At 43.4% G+C, this 23919-nt stretch overlaps 1 protein-coding gene across 2 annotated transcripts; it reads left to right on the forward strand.

The window, feature by feature from the left end:
• The first annotated feature begins 1054 nt into the window (after window positions 1-1054).
• gnptab (N-acetylglucosamine-1-phosphate transferase subunits alpha and beta) lies at window positions 1055-23675 on the forward strand. Of its 2 annotated transcripts, XM_087130492.1 has the most exons (26): window positions 1055-1318; window positions 2175-2260; window positions 3170-3283; window positions 5609-5826; window positions 6680-6753; window positions 7193-7402; window positions 7877-7996; window positions 8640-8771; window positions 9670-9840; window positions 10280-10403; window positions 10772-10837; window positions 11324-11379; window positions 12285-12396; window positions 13117-13325; window positions 14238-14380; window positions 14639-14760; window positions 14924-15595; window positions 15665-17532; window positions 18041-18228; window positions 18863-19015; window positions 19171-19345; window positions 19753-19838; window positions 19988-20086; window positions 20467-20634; window positions 20918-21008; window positions 21603-23675. In XM_087130492.1, exons 1-26 carry the CDS (start codon window positions 1205-1207, stop codon window positions 21681-21683), a joined length of 5652 nt encoding a protein of 1883 aa, XP_086986618.1. In that variant the 5' UTR covers window positions 1055-1204; the 3' UTR covers window positions 21684-23675. The 2 variants fall into 2 exon arrangements, with proteins under 2 accessions (XP_086986618.1, XP_022082814.2); XM_022227122.2 differs by having other exon boundaries at window positions 14924-17532.
• The last annotated feature ends 244 nt before the right edge of the window (window positions 23676-23919 follow it).

Consider the following 23919-nt stretch of genomic DNA (forward strand, 5'->3'; position numbering starts at 1 on the left):
GTTTCACACGTTTTCGGGGAAATTGTAAAAACTGGAGTTGACTAAAGGATGCAGGCCAGTAAATAGGCCAAAAACTGCTTGCGCGGGCCAAATCACAAATTGTATGCCCTCAAATTCTCTACGAAATAGAGCAACATTTGTGGCCCAGGAACTTGCTAAGTGAAGATTTGTAGAAAGGACAGGTTTAAGCGGGCAAAGGGAATACCAGCTTGCGTCCGATGAGATTTGGAAGGAAAGAAATCGGTGCCTGAAAACGGGCCATCTTTCGAGAAGTGTGGGCGTCGATTTTGCAAAATGGCGAGCGGCTCTAAGACTGCTTTTTAGGGGGACCTTCGAAATCTGTAGAAATAAATATCTGCAGAAGTCATCGATTAATTAATGAATGGAAATTTGAAAAGAAAATAAAATATCTTAATGTGCCCTTTAATTTGACGTGCGTCTCAAACGCCTGAGAAACTCGTGAGCATTTTTCCTGATTTTTTGAAGTTCAGGTATCACTGTTGGCTATGGCACTTTTATACTTACTGGCCTGTAACCCCGTGGGTTGCACTATACCAAATACGCGCCCATAGAAAACAATGCAAAATCAGACCGAAATAGCGCCGCCTGGTGACTCTCAGGAAGAGGTTTCCCTCTTTTTTTCTCAGGAAATTCAAGATTATGGCCAGAAGATCACTTTTCGTTTCAATTATATGTTGGTTAGCCACTAAAATATATTTTTTTATTCGCCTTTCCCACGTGATACCCTCAAAATAGTAGTAAAACTATGCGCTCATCTCTGAATGTAGCCGCCCACCTCCATCCAAAATAGGCCCACAATTTGGGGCTTTTTGTGAAAGAAATACCCCCAACCGGACACGGTCAGTCCCAAACTTGGGATTTATAGAATAATTCTATGATTCCTCCTGTTTATTATGGCATGTCTTTTATATTAAGGGAGCTCGCGCGCAGAAACACAACCATTGGTAGAATGCATCCCGTGAGTTTTATGTACAGCGCCCTCCATTGTGTCAACCGGGTATTTTCCTTGGTACTTGTCCTCACGACCTGAGCTCTTTTCGTTTTGATTGTGCCTTGAGCCTGTTGAATACCAATTAAAACATGGCGTTGCCCATGGGTTAATCTGTCGATTTTGCCAACGTGTACTGTAAGAAAAGGCACCGGGTGGAATTCCTCTGCACTTTTGAGTTCGGAATAATTCAGAATGTATAAACTTGTACAGAAACAGACCTACACATTTTTGTCCCATCGACATGGGATGATTTTGATCTTCATCGGATTCATAATTGTTGTGATTTCTGTAATTCATTTTGGAGAGGTAAGTTTGGACGAGCAACTGCCAACTAGCATCATGCATGTCACGAGCATGACAGAAACAAAGAGTTCCATATGCCGTGCATATACGGACAACACTTGATGCCCCTGTGCACAAACTTATTGATAGCACGAGACTCGTCTAAAAAAAAACTGTGTGTTTTCTAAGTAAATACTTCAGAATTTTCTCAGCAAAATTTGTTGTAACATTTTAAGGGAAAATTATTTAGTGTTGTCTGTATGGTACTAATTGGTGTGTAGAAACTAGAACTCTTTCCAAGATGACTAAGTAAATGGCCCACATTGAAACACGGGTAAAAATGGAGACAACCAGCCTCAGGCATGTCAGGAAAGTCCGTGCTCACACCCTTTGCATAAACCAAATAACATGGTTCTAATACATCCTAGGCCATGTACATGTAGGCCAACGGCAGGCCTGCATACATGTACTTGTAGTTGTTGGCTAAGTGTTTTCAGTTAACATGTTTAAAGGTCCCTTTTGACTTTATGGATATTTTGCTGTTAGGCATAATCAGCTGATACGTGTATGCACGATCGCCTGATCACTCTACAATGGGCCAATCCTACACAAAATCTACAACTTTAGGCCTACATCATTACATGTACCTACTTTTCCCTTTTTCAAAACAATTTTGTTTAAATGTTAATTTGAAAGAAGAGCTAAAGAGATGGTTGGCTGATGGTAGAATCATCATGTGAAGAGGTTGATTCATCGGCCAAAGATCAAGCAATCGCACCTTATATCAACACTTCCCAATGGCCAACTAGTTAATTCAGGAAAGAAAATTAATGATGTCGTTTTGTGGAATTCTTCCTATTTTGTACGTCCCTGGTTTCAGTCTTCCTTGGAGTGGAGTCGAGATCAGTATTCGCAGCTGTTCAACATTTACCATGACAACATCGCTGGGAAAGCCTTCCAAAACAGGTGCCGTGCGTTACCTTACTGTGTTATTAAGCACCTGCCCCCAATAGGCTGATCCGGATAAAGCCCCGCCCACTGCGCTCATTGGTATAAATTTAACCAATACCACTGCATATGCACACATGTGGAGCAGAAATTATGGCTTTGATTGGTTAGAACACAGTGGGGCGGAGCTTAATGCATTGGTCTGTTGGGGGCGGGGGCTTAACATGTTTAAAGCAAGGAAGTGCTTGTTGAGAGAACAAAACTTTAAAAACCCTGACCCTGGCCAAGTCAATGTTCTGCTTTGTATGATGGCACCCGTCAAACCACTCAAATTGGAGCCTTTACGGAAGGGCAATTCCTTGCTAATATCATCCCTACATGTAGGTTTATTACATGTGTTTTGCTTTCCACCGGAAACGATCTTGCTGGGCATTCTTGGGAAGTCAACGATGTTGGAAAAACAACCAACATTAACCCTTCTATGCTGAAGTCACTCTTTGGGTCATTTGGTAAACACCTCAAAGAAGCACAGCTGTGTCGTGTTGTGTACTGCACCAACTGTCCCTCACAGGAATATCAGATTGCATTTTTGTGCTGCCCACCAACTGTGCTTCACTGTGTCATGTGCATAACTGTGCAGTAAACCAAATGCAGTGAAGAGGACTGCACAAAAGACCCTGGGTCATTTTGTGCTGGCCATCAACTGTGCACACACTGAACCTGTGCATGTTTGAGTTCCATATAGAAACTACATGCTCACCAGTGACTGTGGGCATTTGTGCACATTTGTGCTGTAAAACCAAAGGAGGGTGTTAACAGACAGCAAGGTAGAGTGGGTCCAAAAACCTGATATGAATTGACCCTAAACCAGATTGGACTTGGTTAAAGTTACGCCCAGATGCTAACTGTCCCCTTGAACCCTTGTAGAATGTGCCTGCCTATCCCCATCGATGCGGTGTACACCTGGGTCAACGGGTCCGATCCCAAGCTGATCGCCGACCTCCAAAGAGTCAAAGAAAAACTTGAGAAAGATTCCAAGAAGTAAGTTGCTGTCCGTTTTGTTTTGTTTTTTTAATTGTCTTTTGTTTCTTTTTTTTTAAGTTGTTTTTGTTTGTTTGCTTATTTGTAATTTGAGAATTTGGTTCGGAAACACTTTTATATCTCAAGGAAGCAGACGAACTTTTAGCCTAACTGGGCTAAATTTACCAATTGCTCTGTGATTTTACACACACCTTAGGGAGTTAGGGCTAGGGAAGTAAACATTTGGCATAATCTCATCCGTCAGAACCGGGCGGGTTCAGTGTGTAAACAAGTGCAAAATGTTTGGGAAAAAAAGGTTACTGTAGTCTGCAGTTTCAGAGTCCACTATTAACCTGGCAGCATGATTGTTTTGCCATGCAGCAAGTTAAAGCAAATTTAAGCGCTCAGCAGAAATAGCAGAAAACCAGCCGCAAGGTGGCTATAAAGTATATGTGATTGAGGGCGACGACCAGTTCTGCCAAGCAAATGTTTTCTGTGCTTAGCCAAATCTTGGTGCCTATAGCTATATGAAATGGAGGCCAGCAGAGGTACGTGCAGGGTTTCACACTGGATCCAAAAATTTGCTCATTCTCTCCCTGAAAATTTTTAAAAATTGCCTGTCCCCTCTGGGAGGTGTGGAACTGATACTCCCCTTGATGCAACACATTCCAGAGCCCATTTTCTTTGTACCCAATGCTCTGAATGGAAAGGTCCATGTTGGAAACGGGGGTTGTAAATTTGTACAAGCAAAAAAACCTACATGTACATGTATTGTATACATGTATATCATACTTGTCCCTCCTTTGGTGGCAAGGTGAGACACTGGTCACGTGAAGTATTTACTCGTTGTATTACTACTCAACTGGACACATTTCCAGCTGGGCCTGGTGTCATAGAGCAGAGTTTGCGTGCCGAGAGACCGCCAAAATCATCTGGGAAACCAATCGCAGGGGATACGTGTAGATATACCTGACAAAATCGCTGGCAAGGGAGCCAGCAAGTCGGGCGTCAGGTTTGAGCAGCACTTGCCTCTCTAATGAGTTTTGCAGCTTTTGCCGTGTCCCGAGTACTTTACAACCTGTTCTGATTATGTATCACACATGTGCATCAAGGTGGAGGCTACATTGGACTGAGAGTTTGAGACCAGAGAGCAATTTCTGTTTTGATCTGACAGATTCATCTCTTACGCGTATGTCACAAACCGACAGGGAAATTTTGTTCCATCTCGTTTTGACTGCAGGAGGGAATAATGAGAATATACCAGTAAAGTGTTCAACCTGTTTCTTTCAAACTACTCACTTGGTAGTTCTGAAAAAAAGAGTAAAATGTTTTTCGATGTTAAAACACTTTCCAGAAATTTGTAATCATGGAGAAAATACTGTTTAAGGGGCAAACCGAAATCACTGTGTTTCACATCATACACTGTGTGACGTATGTGACACTGTGTGACGTATGTGACACTGTGTGACGCATGTGACACTGTGTGACGCATGTGACACTGTGTGACGCATGTGACACTGTGTGACGCATGTGACACTGTGTGACACGTGACGGTGTGTGACGCATGTGACACTGTGTGACACATGTGACACAGTGTGACACATGTGACAGTGTGTGACGTATGTTTTCACTTCACTTTTGTGCTTACTGCTACAGTTCTTATGGTAGCTGATGAACTGTCAGCTCACTTGAAAGAGGATTTTTATGGTGTATTTATGCAATGCAGAACCTTTGTGAATGCACTTTTGTATCGCAGGTAACCTTGTATCCTATTTTTGTTTTACTATTTTAAAGGGTTTTCCTTTTGGGTTTAATCATAAATAAGTAATTCATTAATTATTTTCATATTTATGTGAAAAAATGTGACATCTTCCCAAGAAAAATATGCATAATATTTGCATTGTCTTGTGCACAAAAATGTGCTGATATTTTTTGCTGTTTGCTGACTTATAAATGTCTTTTTCTATGGTGATTCATATTGTGTACATGTACCTCTACATATGAGAACAGTGTCTGCCCTGATTGACATTGGAACAGCGCCCTCAGTTGTCCAGAAAAGCTTGGACAATTTTAAATCTTTCAAAAAGTACACTTGTATACAATTGCACCAAAAAAAAAAAAAATTGCGTAAAGGCCGGTTCCTACCTGGCACGAAAGCCAATGCGACTTTGTGACATTGGATCAAAATAATGTTCGCATTTCAAATTCCATAAAAGTTGAACACGTTTCAACTCGAGCGAAATGTCACCTCAAAGTTGTCGTGACGCCAAAGTTGTTTCGCTTTCGCTTTCACCTGAAGTATAACCGGCCTAAAGAAAAGTTTGTCATCGGAACCCTTCGAAACAGGGACAGTGAGGAAGAGGAGAAGAAGCTCATTCAATGCAAAGATGACAACTGTGTCCCCGGGCCGTTGATCGTCTTCAGCGCGGTGTTGCCAGGCAGCCCGCAGACTGAAGAGTTGGCCAGGAGCCACATCGCGTTTCTCCAGCAAGACAGGGCGTTCAATTTGACCAAGTCGGGCCGGGAGAACATGACGGTGGCTCAGTTTGAAAAGCAGTCTGTGGGTGAGTCGTCGAAGAGGAGGTGTTTGTTTGTTTGTCCGTAGATCAGTTTGTATGGATTTGATTATTCTCATTATTTTCTATTCGGCTGGGTGGTAAATGCGAATGGATGCCGCAAAATGAGTCTCAAGACTGGACGATTCCTTAAGCATGCTTTACTGGATGGCAGCATGGCGCTGGCTGGTTCAAATACTGTACCTGAATTGCCAATGTATAGACCTATGTATAAGTTCCTACCTGGTCAACAAACTACACGAACGGTTGGGGCAAAATGTCTACATACCTGTACTCTTGTTAGAAAGCGGTTTCCTCCATTTTTTGCCGTTTGAAATAGTTTTGTCAACTTTTTCTTTATGAGGTCGGACAAATTGTATCTCAACTTAATTTTCAATTGAAAATACTCAGAGGCATTTATTTGGGTTCAAAATATTAATATTGCATTGAGTGAAAATTTACAATTACCCCCTACATGTAAGACAGGAAGGGGCACTTTAATAGAATTAGGTTTGGAATATGTAAAATTTTGTGGGTTTTTTTGTAAATATAAATATGAATCATATACATGTCTCTGGGAGATTTTATTTGATGCTTATATCATGTACATTAAGTAGAGACCCATCTTGTCCGTCCTCATGAAAAGAAAAGTTGGTAGGAATGGGTGAAGTTGTGAAATTTGAGGAAACCTGTTTTTGTTCTCCCAGGTGTATGTAAACATTTTGCCCCAACTGTAAAGGGCTGATGTGTTGGCCAGGTTACTGAGCTGGTGCACAGCTAGGCAATGTTCCTGGCTGTCTTGACGACTGGTTTGGAGTTTGATTCTTTGATTTTATTTCCTGTTTTCCTCTCCTTCCGGCAGTTGACGTCATCATGAAAGAGAAGCCTTTTGTTATGTACAAAGGAAGAAATATCTCCCTCTCAAGAGGGTTCCTTGTAAGTAGCAACTTCTTGCCGATGTGTTTTTTCAGGTGAAAAGTTAGACTCTTAAATAAGGCAACATAGTGATGCACTGCTCACTTGCGGAGTCGTTGTACAGCAACCTCATCGTTTTTTTAACCCTCGAGAGTGTGCCCGCAAAGTGATAGTGGCTTCCACTCCCGACGTTTATGTGGACTTTAATAAACATGAGCTTTTTTGATAAAAAGAACTATATTTTAGAAATGTTCAGATGACTAATGAAGGAAAACTTGTTTACTTTTTTCTCTCTTTAATATTAGGGTAACCGTTAACATATAATGTGTTTTCCACGGGGGCCAAGTGCAAAATCATTACCATTACTGAAGAATAATTTTATTGAATGATCCAAAATTGTAAGGAGGGGATAGCCATGGGTAACCAGCGACAACTTCTATTTTGGTTTGGCCGTACACAGACGAGTGACTGGCGTGCAGAGGGGGGTGTGGAGCTGAAGGACATGGCCTTCGTCTCCAACATCGGCAAGAACGTGACGGAGGAGCAGCTGCAGCGGAAGATCCCTGAGGACCAGCGGGAGAACGTGAGGCACATCGACCTGACGTCCAGCGCCGGGGTGGCGGTCATCACGCTCAAGACGGCTGAGGTCACCAGGGTGTTCATCACGGAGGTGAGACAAAGTTGCGTTTCTGTACCCATAGTTTGCAGTTCCTGTAACGAGCTCACTTCAGGAACTTCATCAATTAAACCCAAGTCCTGCAGAGGGTTTGCATGGCTGCCATCTTGCAGGCCAATGTGTTTGTTCCACAGGAAATGCACAAATCAGGTTTTGTCTGGAACCAAAGAACTGCCCTGCAAAATGGCTACAAAGCAAAGCTTCTGTATAACACCAGGGCCTTCTTTTCTCGGCGTCATTTCCATCTTCAGCTCCATCTCAAGTCCAAAACCAGTTTGAACCATTTACCTTTGAAACAAAATTAATGTTTGTCCAACCTGGGTATTGTATTCGACAAGTGGATACTTCTTTGGCAGAGAAACAGATGTGCATTTAGCTGGTTAGTAAACAGTGGGAGAAAACTTAAAGTCTGAAGCCCAAGCCGGAAAAAAGCAGATCTTTCTTCTTGCTGTTGTCGTCTTCATTCAGTTTGAGAAAAGCGAAGGAGAGAATGGGATGAAAGTAGGCCCCGCCTACCTCCTGTGGGGTTTGGAGAAGGACACAGACCACGAGGAAGACATCTCCAAGAGCCGATTTGAAGACAATGAGGTAGGAATGGTTGTCTGAAAGTTAAGGAGGTAGTAACGCTACCTGTACCACTCTCAAGGAAACTAACGAGAGGGCCGATTCCGTTCTTGCCTTGAGCTGGTGCAGAAGACTTTTCCCTGTCACCTGCTGAGTATTACTGGGGTGCAGTTATTTTCATGGTGTGTCCAGATTTCAGGATTTCTATACCAAGTGATTCCAGATACATATGTAGAGGTTTTATGATTGCTCATTGTACTGAAAAACCAAGCGTAAGATTTTCATAGTCGTGGCCATTTGTTATTTATTTTTGGTTTATATCTGTTCATCCAACTTTACATTTAGCAGGAATTACAGGATGAAGTGATAATTAAGACAAAAAAGAAACCCTGGATGAATATTCCAGGGAAAACCCACAGAGTCAGGCAGGGACTGAAAACCCAATTCACATACTGACCAAGGTGGGATTCGAACCCAGGTCGCAGAGGTGGAAGGCGGGGAAAGAGCCACTACACCAACCTGACTCCCCAGAGTCAGAACTCAAGCCTTTCTAGCTTTCTCACCATCTCTCAATCTGACCCCTCGTGTCATTTTGATATTTTAAAAACAAGGCTGCATTTTAAAAGCTGTCATAACATTCAGTTTGGTTGTTTTGACGCACATACAGGAAATGAGGTACTCGTTACGGTCACTGGAGCAGAACGCACCCTGGATACGGCACGTGTACATCGTCACCAACGGCCAAATCCCGTCCTGGCTGAACCTGGACAACCCACGCATCACGCTAATCACCCACGAGGTGAGAGAGACAGGCTGGTCACTGCAACAGTTGTTGCCATGGAAATGGCAGACGATGCTAATGAGTTTATTTGTACTTAGTGTCTCTTAGAAACTGGAAAATTCAGTTTCCAAAATCAGTTTGGTGTTACATCAGCTTTTGATATTACCACTTATTGGAGTATGGTTTTTAAACAGTGTCAATTTCCTTAGATAGGGTGCTTTAGTATGCAAAACAAAATGTCCAATTCCAGACCCTCAGAACTCGGGTTCAAAGCCACCTGAACTCCTCTGTTACACTCTTTCTCTTTTGGAACTCTTTTAAAAATTCTCCACCGTTGTAGGAAAGCATAGGCACATTTGTTGCACTTCAGAACTTTGTGAGAGACACTGATTTCCCTCTTACTTGACAACAGACCGGGTTCTTCCTTCTTAACCCTTCTATGCTGAAGTCACTCTTTGGGTCATTTGGTAAACACCTCAAAGAAGCACAGCTGTGTGGTGTTGTGCACTGCACCAACTGTCCCTCACAGGAATATCAGATTGCACTTGTGTGCTGCCCACCAACTGTGCTTCACTGTTTCATGTGCATAATGGTGCAGTAAACCAAATGCAGTGAAGAGGACTGCACAAAAGACCCTGGGTCATTTTGTGCTGGCAACTAACTGTGCACACACTGAACCTGTGCATGTTTGAGTTCCATATAGAAACTGCATGCTCACCAGTGACTGTGGGCATTTGTGCACATTTGTGCTGTAAAACCATAGGAGGGTTAACCCAATTAAAACCCGTCCAAAACTTGAAGTACTCTGAGGAAACTGGGAAGGTTTGGCAGGGTTTCATCAGGAAGAAACACAGGGCCTACAATCTTTCAAGATAGTTATCGTTACTATGAATATTAAACACTTCGCATTTCCAAGGACATTTTCCCGAACAAGAGCCACCTGCCCACGTTCAGCTCCCCGGCCATCGAGAGCCACCTGCACCTCATACCAGGCCTGTCGGACAAGTTCATCTATCTCAATGACGACACCATGTTTGGCGTGCCAGTCTGGCCGGACGACTTCTACACCCACTCGCAGGGACAGAAGGTAAGGAACCAGACTTCAACCCTCAAAAGGGACCCGTTTGTACCCCTGGGTGGAGAGAGGCAAGTAGGGATAATAGTGACTTGCCCAAGGTCACAAAAAAGGTAACAGCTGCTGGATTTGAATCCCCCACCTTATGGTCAGGGGTCAGGAACCCTTTTACAAAACCATATATCCTGTAGTTAGGAGTTTGCATGTAAATTATGCCCGAACAAAGACACTGTCAGTTCAAATGATTGTTCCACCATTGGCTGGAAAGTTCACTTGATGAAGCACCGACGCTGTATTCTGTAGGTCAGAGATTCGATTCCCACACCAGTCAGTTTCCTTTCTTCAAACAAGAAAGAAACAACAAGTTTTAACACGACAAATAGGCTACCAGACGAATCATACCATGCACAGACTTTTTTAATCATGTTATCTACGATGTCACCCACATCAGGTCTACCTGACCTGGCCTGTTCCAAATTGCGCCGAGGGGTGTCCACCGTCCTGGATCCGAGACAATTACTGCGACACAGCCTGCAACAACTCGGAATGTGATTGGGACGGTGGGGACTGCGACGGTGAGAATTGAATGTTTATGTTTATCTTGATTGAGACATAACACCTTTAACCTCAATCCAAACAAGAAATCTATGTTTCTGTTTTTGTCGCCAATGTAGCAAGTTCTAAAATTAAAACTTGTTAGATAAAGGAAAGATAACACTCTCAACCCCTGTAAGTAATTTATGTTAGACGTTTTTTTTTATTCTTTGAAATGTATGTTTTGGTTTATGCCAACAGCAACCAACACCAACAATTTTTGGCCTGTTGGCAACAGTGCCAGAGATTTGTTCGGGACATACCACACAGCCCTCACACAGCCTTAAATTTCTAATCAAAGAAAGTTGTACCTTAATACAATTTGGTGTCACCCCTATTGTACATGTAGGCGTGAGCAAACCGGGGCCGGTGGGAGGTGGCGTTGGAGGCGACGTTGCGCGTGATACACCAGACCGTGAGTACACTGACAACTTTTCCTTGCTTCCTCCTAGTTTCGTTTCAAACTTTCCTCGTCTGTCATTCCAGATTTGGAAAAAGGGCTTGAAATGTCCTCTTGGCATCTCCATGAATACTGTTATGTGGCCAAAATGGGATGGAAAACTATGCTAAGTGAGATTATGCTAGTGAGCAACAAAGCGAAAAACCCATCGGAATATGGTTTGACTAGCCAGTTGCCTGTTTCGGCGACGCAGAAGTTTTCCTTGCCAAGCAAATGTTCTGAACCGTCACAAGTCTCAGTTAGCACCAGCCATCAGGGAAATGTCACTTAACATGAAAATTTGTTAAATGAAGTGATGTCTGTCGTTCACTTCTGGTGCACTTTTTGTCTTCTACTTTGAAGATCCGGATTTTGAAAGTGAACGTGGAAAATGTTTGCACTCATAAATGTGTATGCATGTCACATGAGTAGGAAGATGTTTTTTCTTTTTGGATCCTACAGTGTACTGCAACCCAGGATGCGCCAACAGCTGGATTGCTGACCGCTACTGTGACCAGGTCAGTCTGGGGCATCTCTGCCCACCTCATGGGTCAAATCACACCGTCACCGGCATTTATTTCACACGTCCATTCCCCGTGTCCCCTGTTTCTGCCCCCGTGCCATGCCTCTTTTCTTGCCTTTGCCCTGCCTCATAGCCAGCTCTCCCTTCCTCTCCCTGCATCTGCCCACGCCCCCGTCCCCACCCTCCACATCATTTAAGAAACACTTCACAAAGTGTAATCACAGGGGTTTCAAGATGAACCGGGAGGCGCAAATTATGTCTCTGCATGTTTTACTTATTTTATCATTGTATCCAAGGGCTAAAAAAGAGATTTTTACATTGGAATTAACCGTAACCCCCAGCCTACTTTGGCTAGAAACCCTGTCTGACACATCAGTCTGCATCATGTGTAAAAGTGGCTTGCCTGCCTAGTGTAACAAGAACCAACAGGTCAACTGTCCCCAAGGCCAAACAACGTGGGAGTCTGTGGTTGCCAGTCACCACAAGATCCAACAGCGGCATTGTTCAATGAGACCAGCTCCCATTGTCTCAACATGGCCAGTTTGTTTGGTTGCTGTTGATTGCCCAAGTGCATCAAAGTGCATCAGATGTTTTCACCCCGATGCGCTGCGCTGTGTCTGGCAGGGTCAGGGTTAACCCCTTCACGGCGGGATTATTTTGACCGGGACTGCTGGGCTGTGGCATGCCCTGAATAGAGGGCTTTGTCCAGCAGCAGGCCCCATTGAACCAGCAGCTGCATGGTGAATAGACTGTATGTGTGGTATGCACTAATCCTCACACAATGGTGCGGTAGTAGCAGTCTCCGTAGCGAAGGGGTTAAGATGGCAGACTAGTCAAACCATTTGCTGGCAAAAAAATGTAGGAAGCCAATACGTGGTTTGGAATTGGTGTTTGTTGCAGACTTGCAATGTTGCCAAGTGTGGCTTTGACGCCGGCGACTGTGGCGTGGACAACTTTCCCCACCTGTTCGGAGTGGACATCAAGGGACCGGTGAACATCACAATACCCAAAGGTTAGTGGACACCAGTTACCTTGCAACGTTGGACTATAGCAACTTTTCACCAGAGGACGTGTGGACTTTACTCTGTCCTGAATATCTGACTGATATTTGAACTCGCTAATCCTCCATTTGTTTAGTATATAAACACACACAATGTCCAAGAATTCTTGGTCAAGAAATTGTGCTCTGCTTGGCCTGTTTCGGGAGCGAATACCATTCTGTAGGCATGCCCAGGAGTGTCGAAACAGACGATGTTGATTGTCGTAATATTGGTCCAAATATTCGTGCCTCTTTGGAAAGTTGAAATTTTCATTCCAAAATAACTCTCCGCAAGTGCTTTGCCCCCAAATTAAAAGCGTCGCAGTGTGATCTTGTCATGTTGTGCTAGGTGATTCTTGCATTTTTGAGGTACCCCCCAATCCTGTAAAACCTCAAAGGTCCCTCGGTTGAGTCGGGATGGTGAAGTGGCTCTTTTCTCGCCTTCCACGTCTGCGACCCAAGTTGGAATCCCACCTAGATCAGCATGTGGATTGGGTTTTCAGTCCCTGCCTGACTCTGTGGGTTCTCCCTGAAATGAATATTTAGAGTTTTCCTCCCACCTCTAAAAGTGAACATTTCTTCACTGTCGCCTTAATTCTCACTTCAACCTGCAATCGGCAGTAAATGTGCTGTTGGATGATCAGATAAAAAGGTCTGAAACTGCACGTTTAATTTTGCATGCTTCCCTCACAGGCGTCACAGCCTTCTTCCTCAACCTGACGGTTGTCTTCGACACCAACTCCTCCATCACCGAGGCCCAGTACGACGACCACAAGATTGTCCGGACGGCCACCGTGGCCCAGAAGTACAAGCTGATCACGGTGCTGCTCCACGAAAACGTGTCGGACACGCTGATCGGCGTCAACGTCAGCGGCAGAAGGAACGACGACACCCTACTCAGCGTGAGTATCCCCAGAAGCGGGAAATAATGTGTGTGAAGACTTCCAGAAGAGTGATCAAGAAATTTTGAACCTGACACAAATGCCCGGAGGATTGTGTGCGATTTGTGATTTTTGGAAGAACAACAGAAAGATTCTGATGTAGGCTGTTGCCATCGTAAGAATTTCTTTTGGGCGGGTATTTAGTTAACTCACACAAGTGTGTATTTGCCTGCAACTGGGGACCCCCTATTGTTCCTCTTTTGTTTGTACTCTAACTTTTTTAGAAGGCCACCCATATGTTTTGTACACAGTTGTCAATCGGGGACCCTCTGTCAATCGGGGATCTTATTGTCCTCTATTGTTCGGGGTCCCCAATTGAATGCAGAAACACCCACATAGGCACTGATCCAACACGGGGTGGGGGGGGTCAAAGAATGTAACGTGTCTGTCTGTAAACATTGAACATAAAGAGTCTAACGAGTCTGACTCCTCCCCCAGAGAAAATCCTACATCCGCCCCCGGCTTGAGATGCCACAGTTTTTAAGAGACAGTTTCATTCGAGAAATCCACATTGAAAGGATATTGTTTGTATGATTTCAGTCCTCAACGTTTTCATTGGTCAAGCATAATCCTGTCACTGACTGACTCTTAGAATGAATGCTGTAGCTGATTGGCTTTTGTCACTGGATGCCAGCAGTTGGTGTCCAATTACAGACCTTGTTACTCTGGTTTGCTGGTTCAGAATGAAACATAGTACGTGATTGGCCTTTGTCATTTTTTGCCAACTATTCTCTCCATTGACAGTCCCTAAAATTGTGATTAGCTAAATTGGAATGAAATGATGTCTTTGATTGGCCTCTGTGGTACACTGCCAGCTTTCCTGTCCAATGGCAGGCCATGTTAAAAGTTTAGACCTTTTCTGCTCATACCCAGGTGTCATTCAACATGACTGTCAACTCCATCCCTGTTACCGAGAAGGCACTGACAGTAGTCAAAGAAGGGGAAGAAAAGACAGTCACAGAGAAGGAGGATGAGATGTCAAAGGTCGTGTTTCATGACATTCCTGAGCATGACAGGTCAGTAAAAAATCAAGCCCTCTCTTGACAAAAACATTTCTTGCTCTCATTTTGGCTAATAGGAAATCAGTGTGCTCATAGGCGTAATTTTTTAAATTAGTTTTTTCAAGTTAAATCGTATTTTAATTGATCAATGTTTCACAACACTTCAATGCATTTTTACTCTAAGCCTTAAAGCCGCACTTTTTACCACAGATTTGTTTCCATGGAATTCTTTTAAAGAACATTACCCACATTATTCTGCTGTTCTCTTTCCAGGGGGCCACAGATTCACCTGAATGCCAACAAGCCGGCTGTAGAAATGCCAGCCATTGATCTAGAATCCCTCAGTGAAGAAATCGCCTTGAAACTAGCCGAGCTGAACAAAAAATTTTCAGACGGTAGGAATCCCAGCTGCATGCCAAAAAATTTGAATTTGAAAATAATTTTCCATTAAAAAGAGACTACTTATTGGTTTTAAAGCTTGACATCTAAAGCGCACAATTTGTATCTTTGAAATATTACTGGTAAGTTTCCTCATTTCTTTCAAAATTCTTCCTAAAGGGGACATCACTGAGAAAGGACACAAGAAATACAAAGCTCAGATTCTTCAAGAATATATACAGTCTCCAGAGTATGCCAACAGAGTTGCTGGAAAACCAGAAACCATCAAAGAAACTGGTGTACACCATCAGGAAGGGGACTTTCAGGAAGTTTTGCAAAACGCCAATGGGAAATCTCTGCCCAAGCCTGGAGTTGCAAAAAGTGGGGGAGAGGAAAGCATTGATGGGTTTAAGAGGTTGAAGTTCAGGCACATCGTGCCTAAGCCAGGGGGACAGGACGCAGTGGAGCTTGGAGAGAAGAGGGAGGCAGAACTTCCAGGAGGGAACGTTAGGGACAAAAATGTGGACCAAAAGGACGAGATGTTGATGAAGAAGTTTGATGTGAACCTCCAGCAACTTGATCTCCAGCAGCCTTTTATGCAACAACAGTTGCAACCATCAGTTCAAAAGCAACAGCGATCTATGCAACAGCAGCAGCCAGTTGTGCAACAGCAACAGCCAAACTTGCAAAAACAGCCACTGGCGCAACAGCAACCAGGCCTACAGCAGGAGCAGCTTGTGCAACAGCAGCACCAACTAGGCCTACAACAGCAACCAATTATGCAACAACAGGACAAGCCCCTTGTGCAACAGCAGCAGCCATTTGTGCAACAGCAAATGCACCAGCAGCCAGGTCTACAACAGCAGCCGCTTGCACAACAGCAGCAGCCATTTGTGCAACAGCAAATGCACCAGCAGCCAGGTCTACAACAGCAGCCGCTTGCACAACAGCAGCAGCCATTTGTGCAATGGCAGCAGCCAGGTCTACAACAGCAGCAGCCAGGTATACAGCAGCAGCCACCTGTACAACAGCAACCAGACCTACAGCAGCAGCCACTTATGCAGCAACAGGACAAACCATTTGTCCAACAACAGCAGCCAGGTCTACAGCTGCAGCAGCCAGGCCTACAGCAGCAACCACTTATGCAACAACCGGGCAAACCATTTGTCCAACAACAGCAACCAGGTCTACAGCTGCAGCAGCCAGGCCTACAGCAGCAGCCACTTATGCAACAACAGGACAAGCCCCTTGTGCAACAGAAGCAGCCACTTGTGCAACAGCAGCAGCAGCCAGTTATACAACAGCAGCCACTTGCACGACAGAAACTACCGCAGCCAAAAAGCCAGTCTCAACCACTGGATCAGCAGCAGCACCACAATGGTCAACAGCAGCAGCCTTACCTTAAGCAGCAGCCACGAATCCAACAACCAGAAATCAATCCACAACAGCAACAGGTAAATGCCCAGCAATTTCCACAGGAACAGCAACTGCCTGATCTAAAGCAGCAACCGCAGCAAGTTGGCATTCAACAGCAGCCATTAAACCGGCAACAGCCATTTGCCGAAGAGCAGAAGCAGCATCTGGGCCTGCAGAGGTTGCAGCAACAGCAACTGGGTGATTCGGAGGACTCCAAATTTGTTGGAGCTGGTGGAGGTGAAGTCCAGCCCAAGCAGGCAGCCATGGATCATCTGAATTACCATGACAACAAAAGGGAGGTGGCCAATCAGGAAGCTGGTGGTGATCCGTTAGGTGCGCGCATCAACCCGCGCCGGCCGCCTAATATTAACAACCTCCAACCAGTCCTGTTTAACAGGAAGCCACCACAGCAGGCCGGATGGAACCAGATGGGGCAAGCTGAACAACATGGTCCCCAGAACTGGCGAGAACCAATCCTGATCAACCAGGAACCTGTCGCCCACAATAGAAAGAAACAGCGGGGGGACCAGGGAATCCCAGCAGACAGAAACCAGCCACTTGGTGCTGGGAACCAACTGCCTTTGTCTCAGGACAGAGTGAATCCATTGGCGTTAAACAGGCCAGCCCAGCAATTACCAGCAGATGAAAAGTTCCAGCTTCCAGAGACACGGTTGCAGAAACAAGAAGGTGCTGTCAAGGAGGCTGCACAGCAGGATGTTGGCAAACGCACCGGATTAAACCAGCCTAATTCGGATCCTGCCAAATTGGACCAAGGACAAGGGAACATGGCACCGCTCCAGCCAAATCTGGTCCCAAAAGATGAAGAGCAAAAGAGGATCGTGGGTGACGATATTCCTAAAAAGAAATTCTACAAAGGCAGGAGGAAAGAAACTGGAAGAAAGTTTATCCCTCAACATGAGGACAACATTCTCCATCAACGGAAACTGCTTTCAGTTGGAAATTACCAACCTGATATAGATCAACACAATGAAAACAGATCCTTCCTTAAAGAATCTCCGTATTTAAATATAGCACATTTTTTCAGTGCAGTGTTATCAAATTTAACATCTTCAAGACTCCAAAATTCTCAGGGAGAACCACAGAGGAACAGGGTGCATCTTGGGATAGGACAAAAGCATCCTGGGAAACAGTTTGTTGAAATGAGAATTAATGCAGCAGACAGGGACAGAATTTATAAGAAATCAGATATAACAGTCGGCAGAGGCACCAGACTTAAAAAGCATGAGAGAGGTGCAGTCGCCGTGACGATGGATGATGTCACAGATGAAGAGGCGGAGCAGCTGGTAGAGGATGCTGATAAGTACATGAGGAAGACCAGCTTTCTGCCTTGGGAGAGAAAAGAAGCTCATCAGGTGAGAGAGTACTGTTTTTCTGATACTGCTGAAAGTTCCGATTCTTACCTGAAGTGTGGGCTCATTCAGTGGCCCTAGTAAAAGTCAACCATTCAGCATGTAATGCTTTGTGCCCAATATAGCATGTTGATGTGTCTCTCGCGTGTGGTGCACAGTGTTTTTATCAATAAGGGCTTTGAGTGGTAGCCATCTTGCAGGGCAGTCGTTTTGTTCCTCAGGAAAATCTCCTTTGTGCATACCTTGTGGAACAAAAGAGCTGGCCTGCAAGATGGCAGCCTTGCAAGCCTTCTATTCTGCAAATCTGATTTCATCGGTGTTTATTTTGACCAATTAACCTCTGAAGTTGAAATGGTTGCTACGGAAAGACAGTGGTAGCCAGGATAAGGTGGAGTCTCAAAAAATTGCAATTGATTACTTGCAGACCAAGTGAAAAATGTATAGAAGCTTTCGACTACAACTGTATGCGAGTAGATTATCCTCTCAATGAGTATGGCAATATTTATACTAGGAAAAACGGAAGAAGTCAGACTACCAGACCACAAGCTACAGAAGTCGGAAGCCGTTGGATACATTTGCCGACTCGCTGATCCACGTCAACAGGATCTACAACAAGCGATTCGGCTTCATTGCGCGGAAGGTGCCAGGCCACATCCCTCACATGATTGACATCAATATCATGAAGGAACTACAAGCTGAGTGAGTTGGGAGTGACTGTGTAGTCTTTTCTCTCCCTTATTTCTTGAGCGCACCTGTTGTAAACTCTGTTAAATCCAAACAACACAGAATGGCCAAGTACTCGCAAATAGCTTATCGTTTATGGAATTTGGCCGTCAACTCAAGTTGCAGGGAACACTAACAGTGCGTTGCCAATGAGTTTGTGCCGTGGATTGCACAGTGCTTCAGACTACAGTGTTGTTGCAGTTGGTTACAGTTTGTTGCATTTTGTTGCAGTCAGTGGGGCTCTTGTCTCAGCTGTGCTAGATTTGGTTGCATTCAGCAGGGTCGCCTTTTTAACAGTGTTGGATTTTGTTGCATTTGTTACAACAGGGTGCTACAGGCATGCAACTGTTCCTCGGATCAGCGGATTTCCTTGTTTTTCACTACCCACTCATACCACAAAAAGCTGAAAACACTGTACGAAGTCCTATAAAGGCCATGAATTTCCTCATTTTTTGGGTCCAAGTCCAAGTTGCATGCCTGGCGCTAGGGGAACACCTGCTGGGGCAAGAGTAAAAGTAGATTTGCAAAAACCAGTCTTACAGAGGATTTTGTTTCTAGACAGAATTAAATTTCCCAGCAATACAAAGATTTTTTTAAATTTTTTGTGCAGATTTCCTGACGAGTTTGATGCGACCTCGTCCCATCAGATCCGCCACTCCAAAGACATGCAGTTTGCTTTCTCCTACATGTACTACGTCATTGGGTCGCCAAAGGAGGTGAACACCAACGAGATCTTTGACGAGTTTGACACCGATCACTCGGGGTACGTTGTCCGTGTTTCTTGTGTTTGTCTGCTAAAATTGTTCCATTGTCACAGGTTGGGTAATTGAACTAGAGAGCAAGCAATTTTTATAAGCATCCGATATCTGCAGTCATTCCTCATCCGAGATCAACTTTGATCCGTCTTTTTGGTTTCAGGGTTCTGTCAGACAGGGAAATCCGAACCCTAGCCACGAGGTTGTTTGAGCTTCCCCTGGACTTGCAGACGCTAAGTTCCCTGGAGAACAACTTCATCCAGTGTGCCAAGAACCTGTCCCGGGAGGTGTACGAAGACCCCAGCCTCACCCAGGAGAAGTACTATGAAGAGAAGATGGTCAGTCCATCAGAAGTTGATCCTAGGCTTAGAAGTGATGGCCTTCTGGGGAATGTGTCGCCAAGTGGTTGGGGGATGTCACTTTTGACAGTGGCGTCGGGGTTCATGTACACAGCTGTTGGCTTTACGTTGTGTTCTTGAGCAAGCTAGTTTTCCCCCTTCAAGCAGCACAGATTTGTAACAGTTTTAGCCAGGGAGTATTGGGGGGGAGAATATTGTCTGTCAGTTCATGTTACGGACATCAGAGAATAAACACCGCCCTGATGGCCACATTGGCTTGCGGTAGAGGCCACCTCATCTCACTGACTGGCTGGTTAGTTAACTGAGAAGTTTGTGTGGTTTGATTGCTGTTTGACTACTAAGAGCAAGCTGCAGTCGTTTTTTCTTTTAATTTTTGTATTTTGCAGCCGCAAGTCACCAAGGCCCTAGTGGCCAAGTGCTCGGCAGTGACTGACCTAATGCAGAAAAGTGTCAAAGGTCAAACTAATTACAAGTAAGTGTGACAGATTGACGTTTTTTTATATTGGAGACGATCTTGTTTCAACTGGTGTTAGGTTGGTTGACTTCCAATTTTAAGTGCTGTACACTTTTCATGTCAGCACCTTTCAATTTTTGAAACTTCCATGTGGATCATAATTGCAGGTACGAAATCCTCGGTGATGAAGATATAGCTTTCAAGATGATTCGAACCAATGTATCACAGGTCATAGGTCAACTGGATGACATCAGGAAGAACCCCAAGTAAGTTGACAAAATAATAAGTCAAATTTGCAAGTCTTCTGTCAACAAGTTGAATTCAGAACAGTTGATCTCTCTGCAGGTATTTGATAAGACGTTTGCCTCCAAAAATCTACAGTTTAGTCTTCAACATCTTCGTCTTTGCACAGAATTAGGTTTAGAGGACAAAAAAGACTGACATTTTGGAAGAAACTACCCACAAAGGGCTGGTTGGCTTAGTTGAGCATTAGTATGGTGCTCTGGACGTCTGGGGTTCGAATCCAACTCCAGGCAATTTATGTTCTCATCTCTATAATTGTTACATCAGTAGCCTTGTCAGTTTTCCTGTTTGAATCAGGTTTAAACAAACTGTTGCAATCAGTATTTCTTCTCCTCTGCTCAAGAAAATTTGTCTGCCTAAATGACAACATCGACCACGCCAGTCCCGAAGCGTACATGGTGAAAGCAGTGTTACAGGACTTCTATGAAGCGCTGTTCCCAATCGTCTCACAGTTTGAGCTCCCGCGAGAGTACAGAAATCGGTTTTTACACGTTGACGAGCTTCGAGAATGGTAAGGTCACTGTAGATCCGTACAAACCAAGCCTTACAGGCATACATGTGCAGAGGAATCAGTCCTTTCCAAGTTAATTCCAGAACACCTGGTCAATTGCACAATTTTTCCCTGGTAACCATTTGCACAAACAGTGGCCAGGTATCAGGCGAAATTGACCAGTGTTTAACCAATTGTCGATGATCAAATTTGGCTTTGACTGCTCCAAAGCTCACCAAACAGACTTTGAATACAATAGAATTGAACTTAGAAAGGTCCTTTTGACATTTCTTTTCTTGGACAGGAGACGATATCGCGACTGGCTAAGATTCTGGACCCAACTCTCCTTGCTTGCGTTGATTGCTTTTAGCATAGCCTCGTTTTGCTCACGCCAGGTATGTTGAACTTTCTTGATTTTGTTGTGAGACACACAAGTGACTGGTGGACTTAAGTCTAATTTTTTATAAACTCAGTGGGACCTGGGAGCTTGTGTGAAAGACTCAAGCTTTCCAACATGGGACTTGAAATCCATGACCTACTTGCTAACTCTGATATCTCACCATTTGTTGAGGAAACTTTTGAAACATGCCATAAAATGACACAAAGATCCCAAATTGCTGCACTGTGTTTAAACCAAGCCTATTTTGTCTTCCCTGCAAGTGGCTGATGAAGTTATTGTTTTCATTATGAATTTTTTTCTCCTGTTTCTTTATTTTCTTCGCCACGTCCTTCCAAGATTGTGCACAGGGCTTTTCCATTCGGGCTTGTGTCAGGTTTAAATTCTGAAATTGTTATTCTAAACTTAAACCTCAAGCTAAAGATATTCCCCGAGCAGTGACTTCATGATGACATCATCACAAATCAATGAACAAATCCGTAAATGTCAATTACAAATCTGATTTAAGTGTTGTAACTTTGCACCAAAGCCAGCATGTGGTGTACTTGGAATTCATGGGACGCCATGATGATGTCATTGCTTTATTTTTCAGTTGCTGGCCTTAAAAAGACGCTGCTGTCCACGGCGACGCACAAAAATGAGTGAAATCGCAGAGAAAGTGCAACATGTATGACAATCAAGGAAAAAGGAAGCTTCAAATAAGAACTGAAACCTTGTATTCGTCCATGCCATCAGATGGCAAAACAAAAACCTCCGTCAAAAACTGACCAGGCTGAAGGCTGCCTTGTTGGCTGTTCAACAAAGAACCATCCATAATCATGCCTGCCACTGCATTAGGCTTGGGCGAGTCTGGGGTAAAATCATTTAGAGTCGATTCCATATAGTTACTTATGTTGGATGGGAGGGAGGACAGTTCTCCGTATTTCCTTTCCGGGAGTTTTGATTCTAGCAAGAAGCATTCTCTGAAGACAATTGACCACAACAGTAATGTAAAACCTGCTCTTCACTGTATACAGCGTTCATAAATGTACTTTGGTAGAGGACAAAACACCAAATATTTTTGTACAAAAAAATTTAAAATCTTCTTGGGGCAAATCATTACATTTCATAAAAATACTTTTGATTTGAAATTGAACACCATTAGTCGTGAGAAGTGATTAATGATAAGGAAGTTCCCCAAACCTGTTATTCGTTTCCCATTAGATCGGCAGTACTTGTAAGGTGGAAGATTTACGTTTGGTTTTTGTAGTATGATGCAGCATTGTTGTTTGTATATATTTGCACATGGAGACATGATGTGGTCATGTTTCTTCCAGATTTATATTTAAGTGGGTGCTGGTACTGCCATGTGATTGTTATTAAACTGCCTCAGTTGGAAAATGACAAGAACATTTTGACCCAATTAAAGACAAAAATCTGTCTTGCTGCTTTATGTTCATTTGAAATAAAATTAAAACCTCCCTTTTTTAGCATTTTTATATTTTACTCATATAGAATGCAATTTTTTTGATTTTCAAAATGGCAGTGTTTCAGATGTTGTAATGAAATTGGGTTAGATGAGTGTCAAACGTCATATGACAGTGTGGCAGAGATTGTGAGATGTCATATGATCGTGTAGATGATTTTCAGATGTCATATGACAATATGTCAGAATGTTGGGTGTCATATGACAGTGTAGATGATTGCCAGATGTCATGACAGTGTCAGATCTCGTATGACGTGGCAAAAATTACCAAATGTTTCATGTAAGTGTGGATGATTGTCAGACGTCATATGATAGTATGGTAGAGATTGTCAGATGCCATATGACAACGCAGATGATTGACAGATGTCATATGACAGCATGTCTGATGCACAGTGTGTCAGTTGAGAGTGTGTCAGATGCAATATTTCCATGAAGCATGCAGCTCGATTGTGTGTACATATATTTTGGTGGGTTCATTTTGGGGCCCTTGTAAGATGTCCAGTCTGGTTGTACTTAAATGTTGCTTAAACTTTTCAGTTGAAATACATGTACATGTAGTGCATTTGTGCAAGACAACCTCAAGAGCACAAAGAAACAGCACAGTTTTGTGCTCCAATTTTTTTTTGGGTCTTGGTCTTTCATGGGAAGTCGCAATTATTTTATGCATTTAAGTTAACTTTAGTGATGCCAGAAATAACGGGGGTTTTGGACAATGATTATGTTTACTGTATTTCAGTTCTCGTTTTATAGTTTTTGGTGATTGGTGTAAACTAAGGAGTTTTGTACAGTTATTTTTCAGGTTTAAGAAAAGTGCTTTTCTACATTAAAAAAAGTATATATTTATTGCTGTAAATAGAGGCACACCTGCATTGGACATGTATAATGTGCCCCGTATGGCCATGAGGATCAAAATATCTGTTTGGGGTCTTTCTGTGGGTAATTTTTTTTTACTTTTGGACTAGTGTAGTTGGAATATAAGGGGTACATGCATGTAATTTATAAATTACTATTTATAATGTTCATGGCTGTTCTAATAATTTTCAGAATGCTGCAAAGCATTTTGAAGTCATTCAGCTTTTAGGAGAAGCTGGCTGCACACGTAACGGGAACACCGCGCTGTTTTGTGAAATTTATCTATTGAAAATTAAAAAAAAAATTTGGACGTTTGTTTCTTCCCAATAAATAATTGAGAACAAAGAACATTCCCTTTTAGTTTCACAGAAATTTGATGTAAACTCTTAGTGCATGTAAACTCTTAGTGCATTTCTAAAAAATCCTGTAATTTAACACCGTATTTCACCAAGTCTAACATTTCGGGTCGATTGACAGGTTTCATTTTTGAACAGTTACAGCCAAAATGCTAATTAACTTTGCAGCTACTACTTTGTCAAAAAATGCACCGAGACCTTATCGGGGTGTCATTTATGAAAGTTACCTGTGAAAG

The sequence above is a fragment of the Acanthaster planci genome, linkage group LG20 (assembly GCF_054643075.1).
Source record: "Acanthaster planci isolate LZ-2023a linkage group LG20, COTS_SCS, whole genome shotgun sequence".
In the NCBI taxonomy this organism is placed as follows: domain Eukaryota; kingdom Metazoa; phylum Echinodermata; class Asteroidea; order Valvatida; family Acanthasteridae; genus Acanthaster; species Acanthaster planci.

Excerpts from the sequence above, each read along its gene's own strand:
- gnptab (XM_022227122.2), top strand. The coding sequence starts at position 1,205 with ATGTATAAACTTGTACAGAAACAGACCTACACATTTTTGTCCCATCGA. Across the intron at positions 7,403-7,876 it reads CCAGGGTGTTCATCACGGAG|TTTGAGAAAAGCGAAGGAGA; the intron begins GTGAGACAAAGT and ends GTCTTCATTCAG. Across the intron at positions 9,841-10,279 it reads CCCACTCGCAGGGACAGAAG|GTCTACCTGACCTGGCCTGT; the intron begins GTAAGGAACCAG and ends CACCCACATCAG.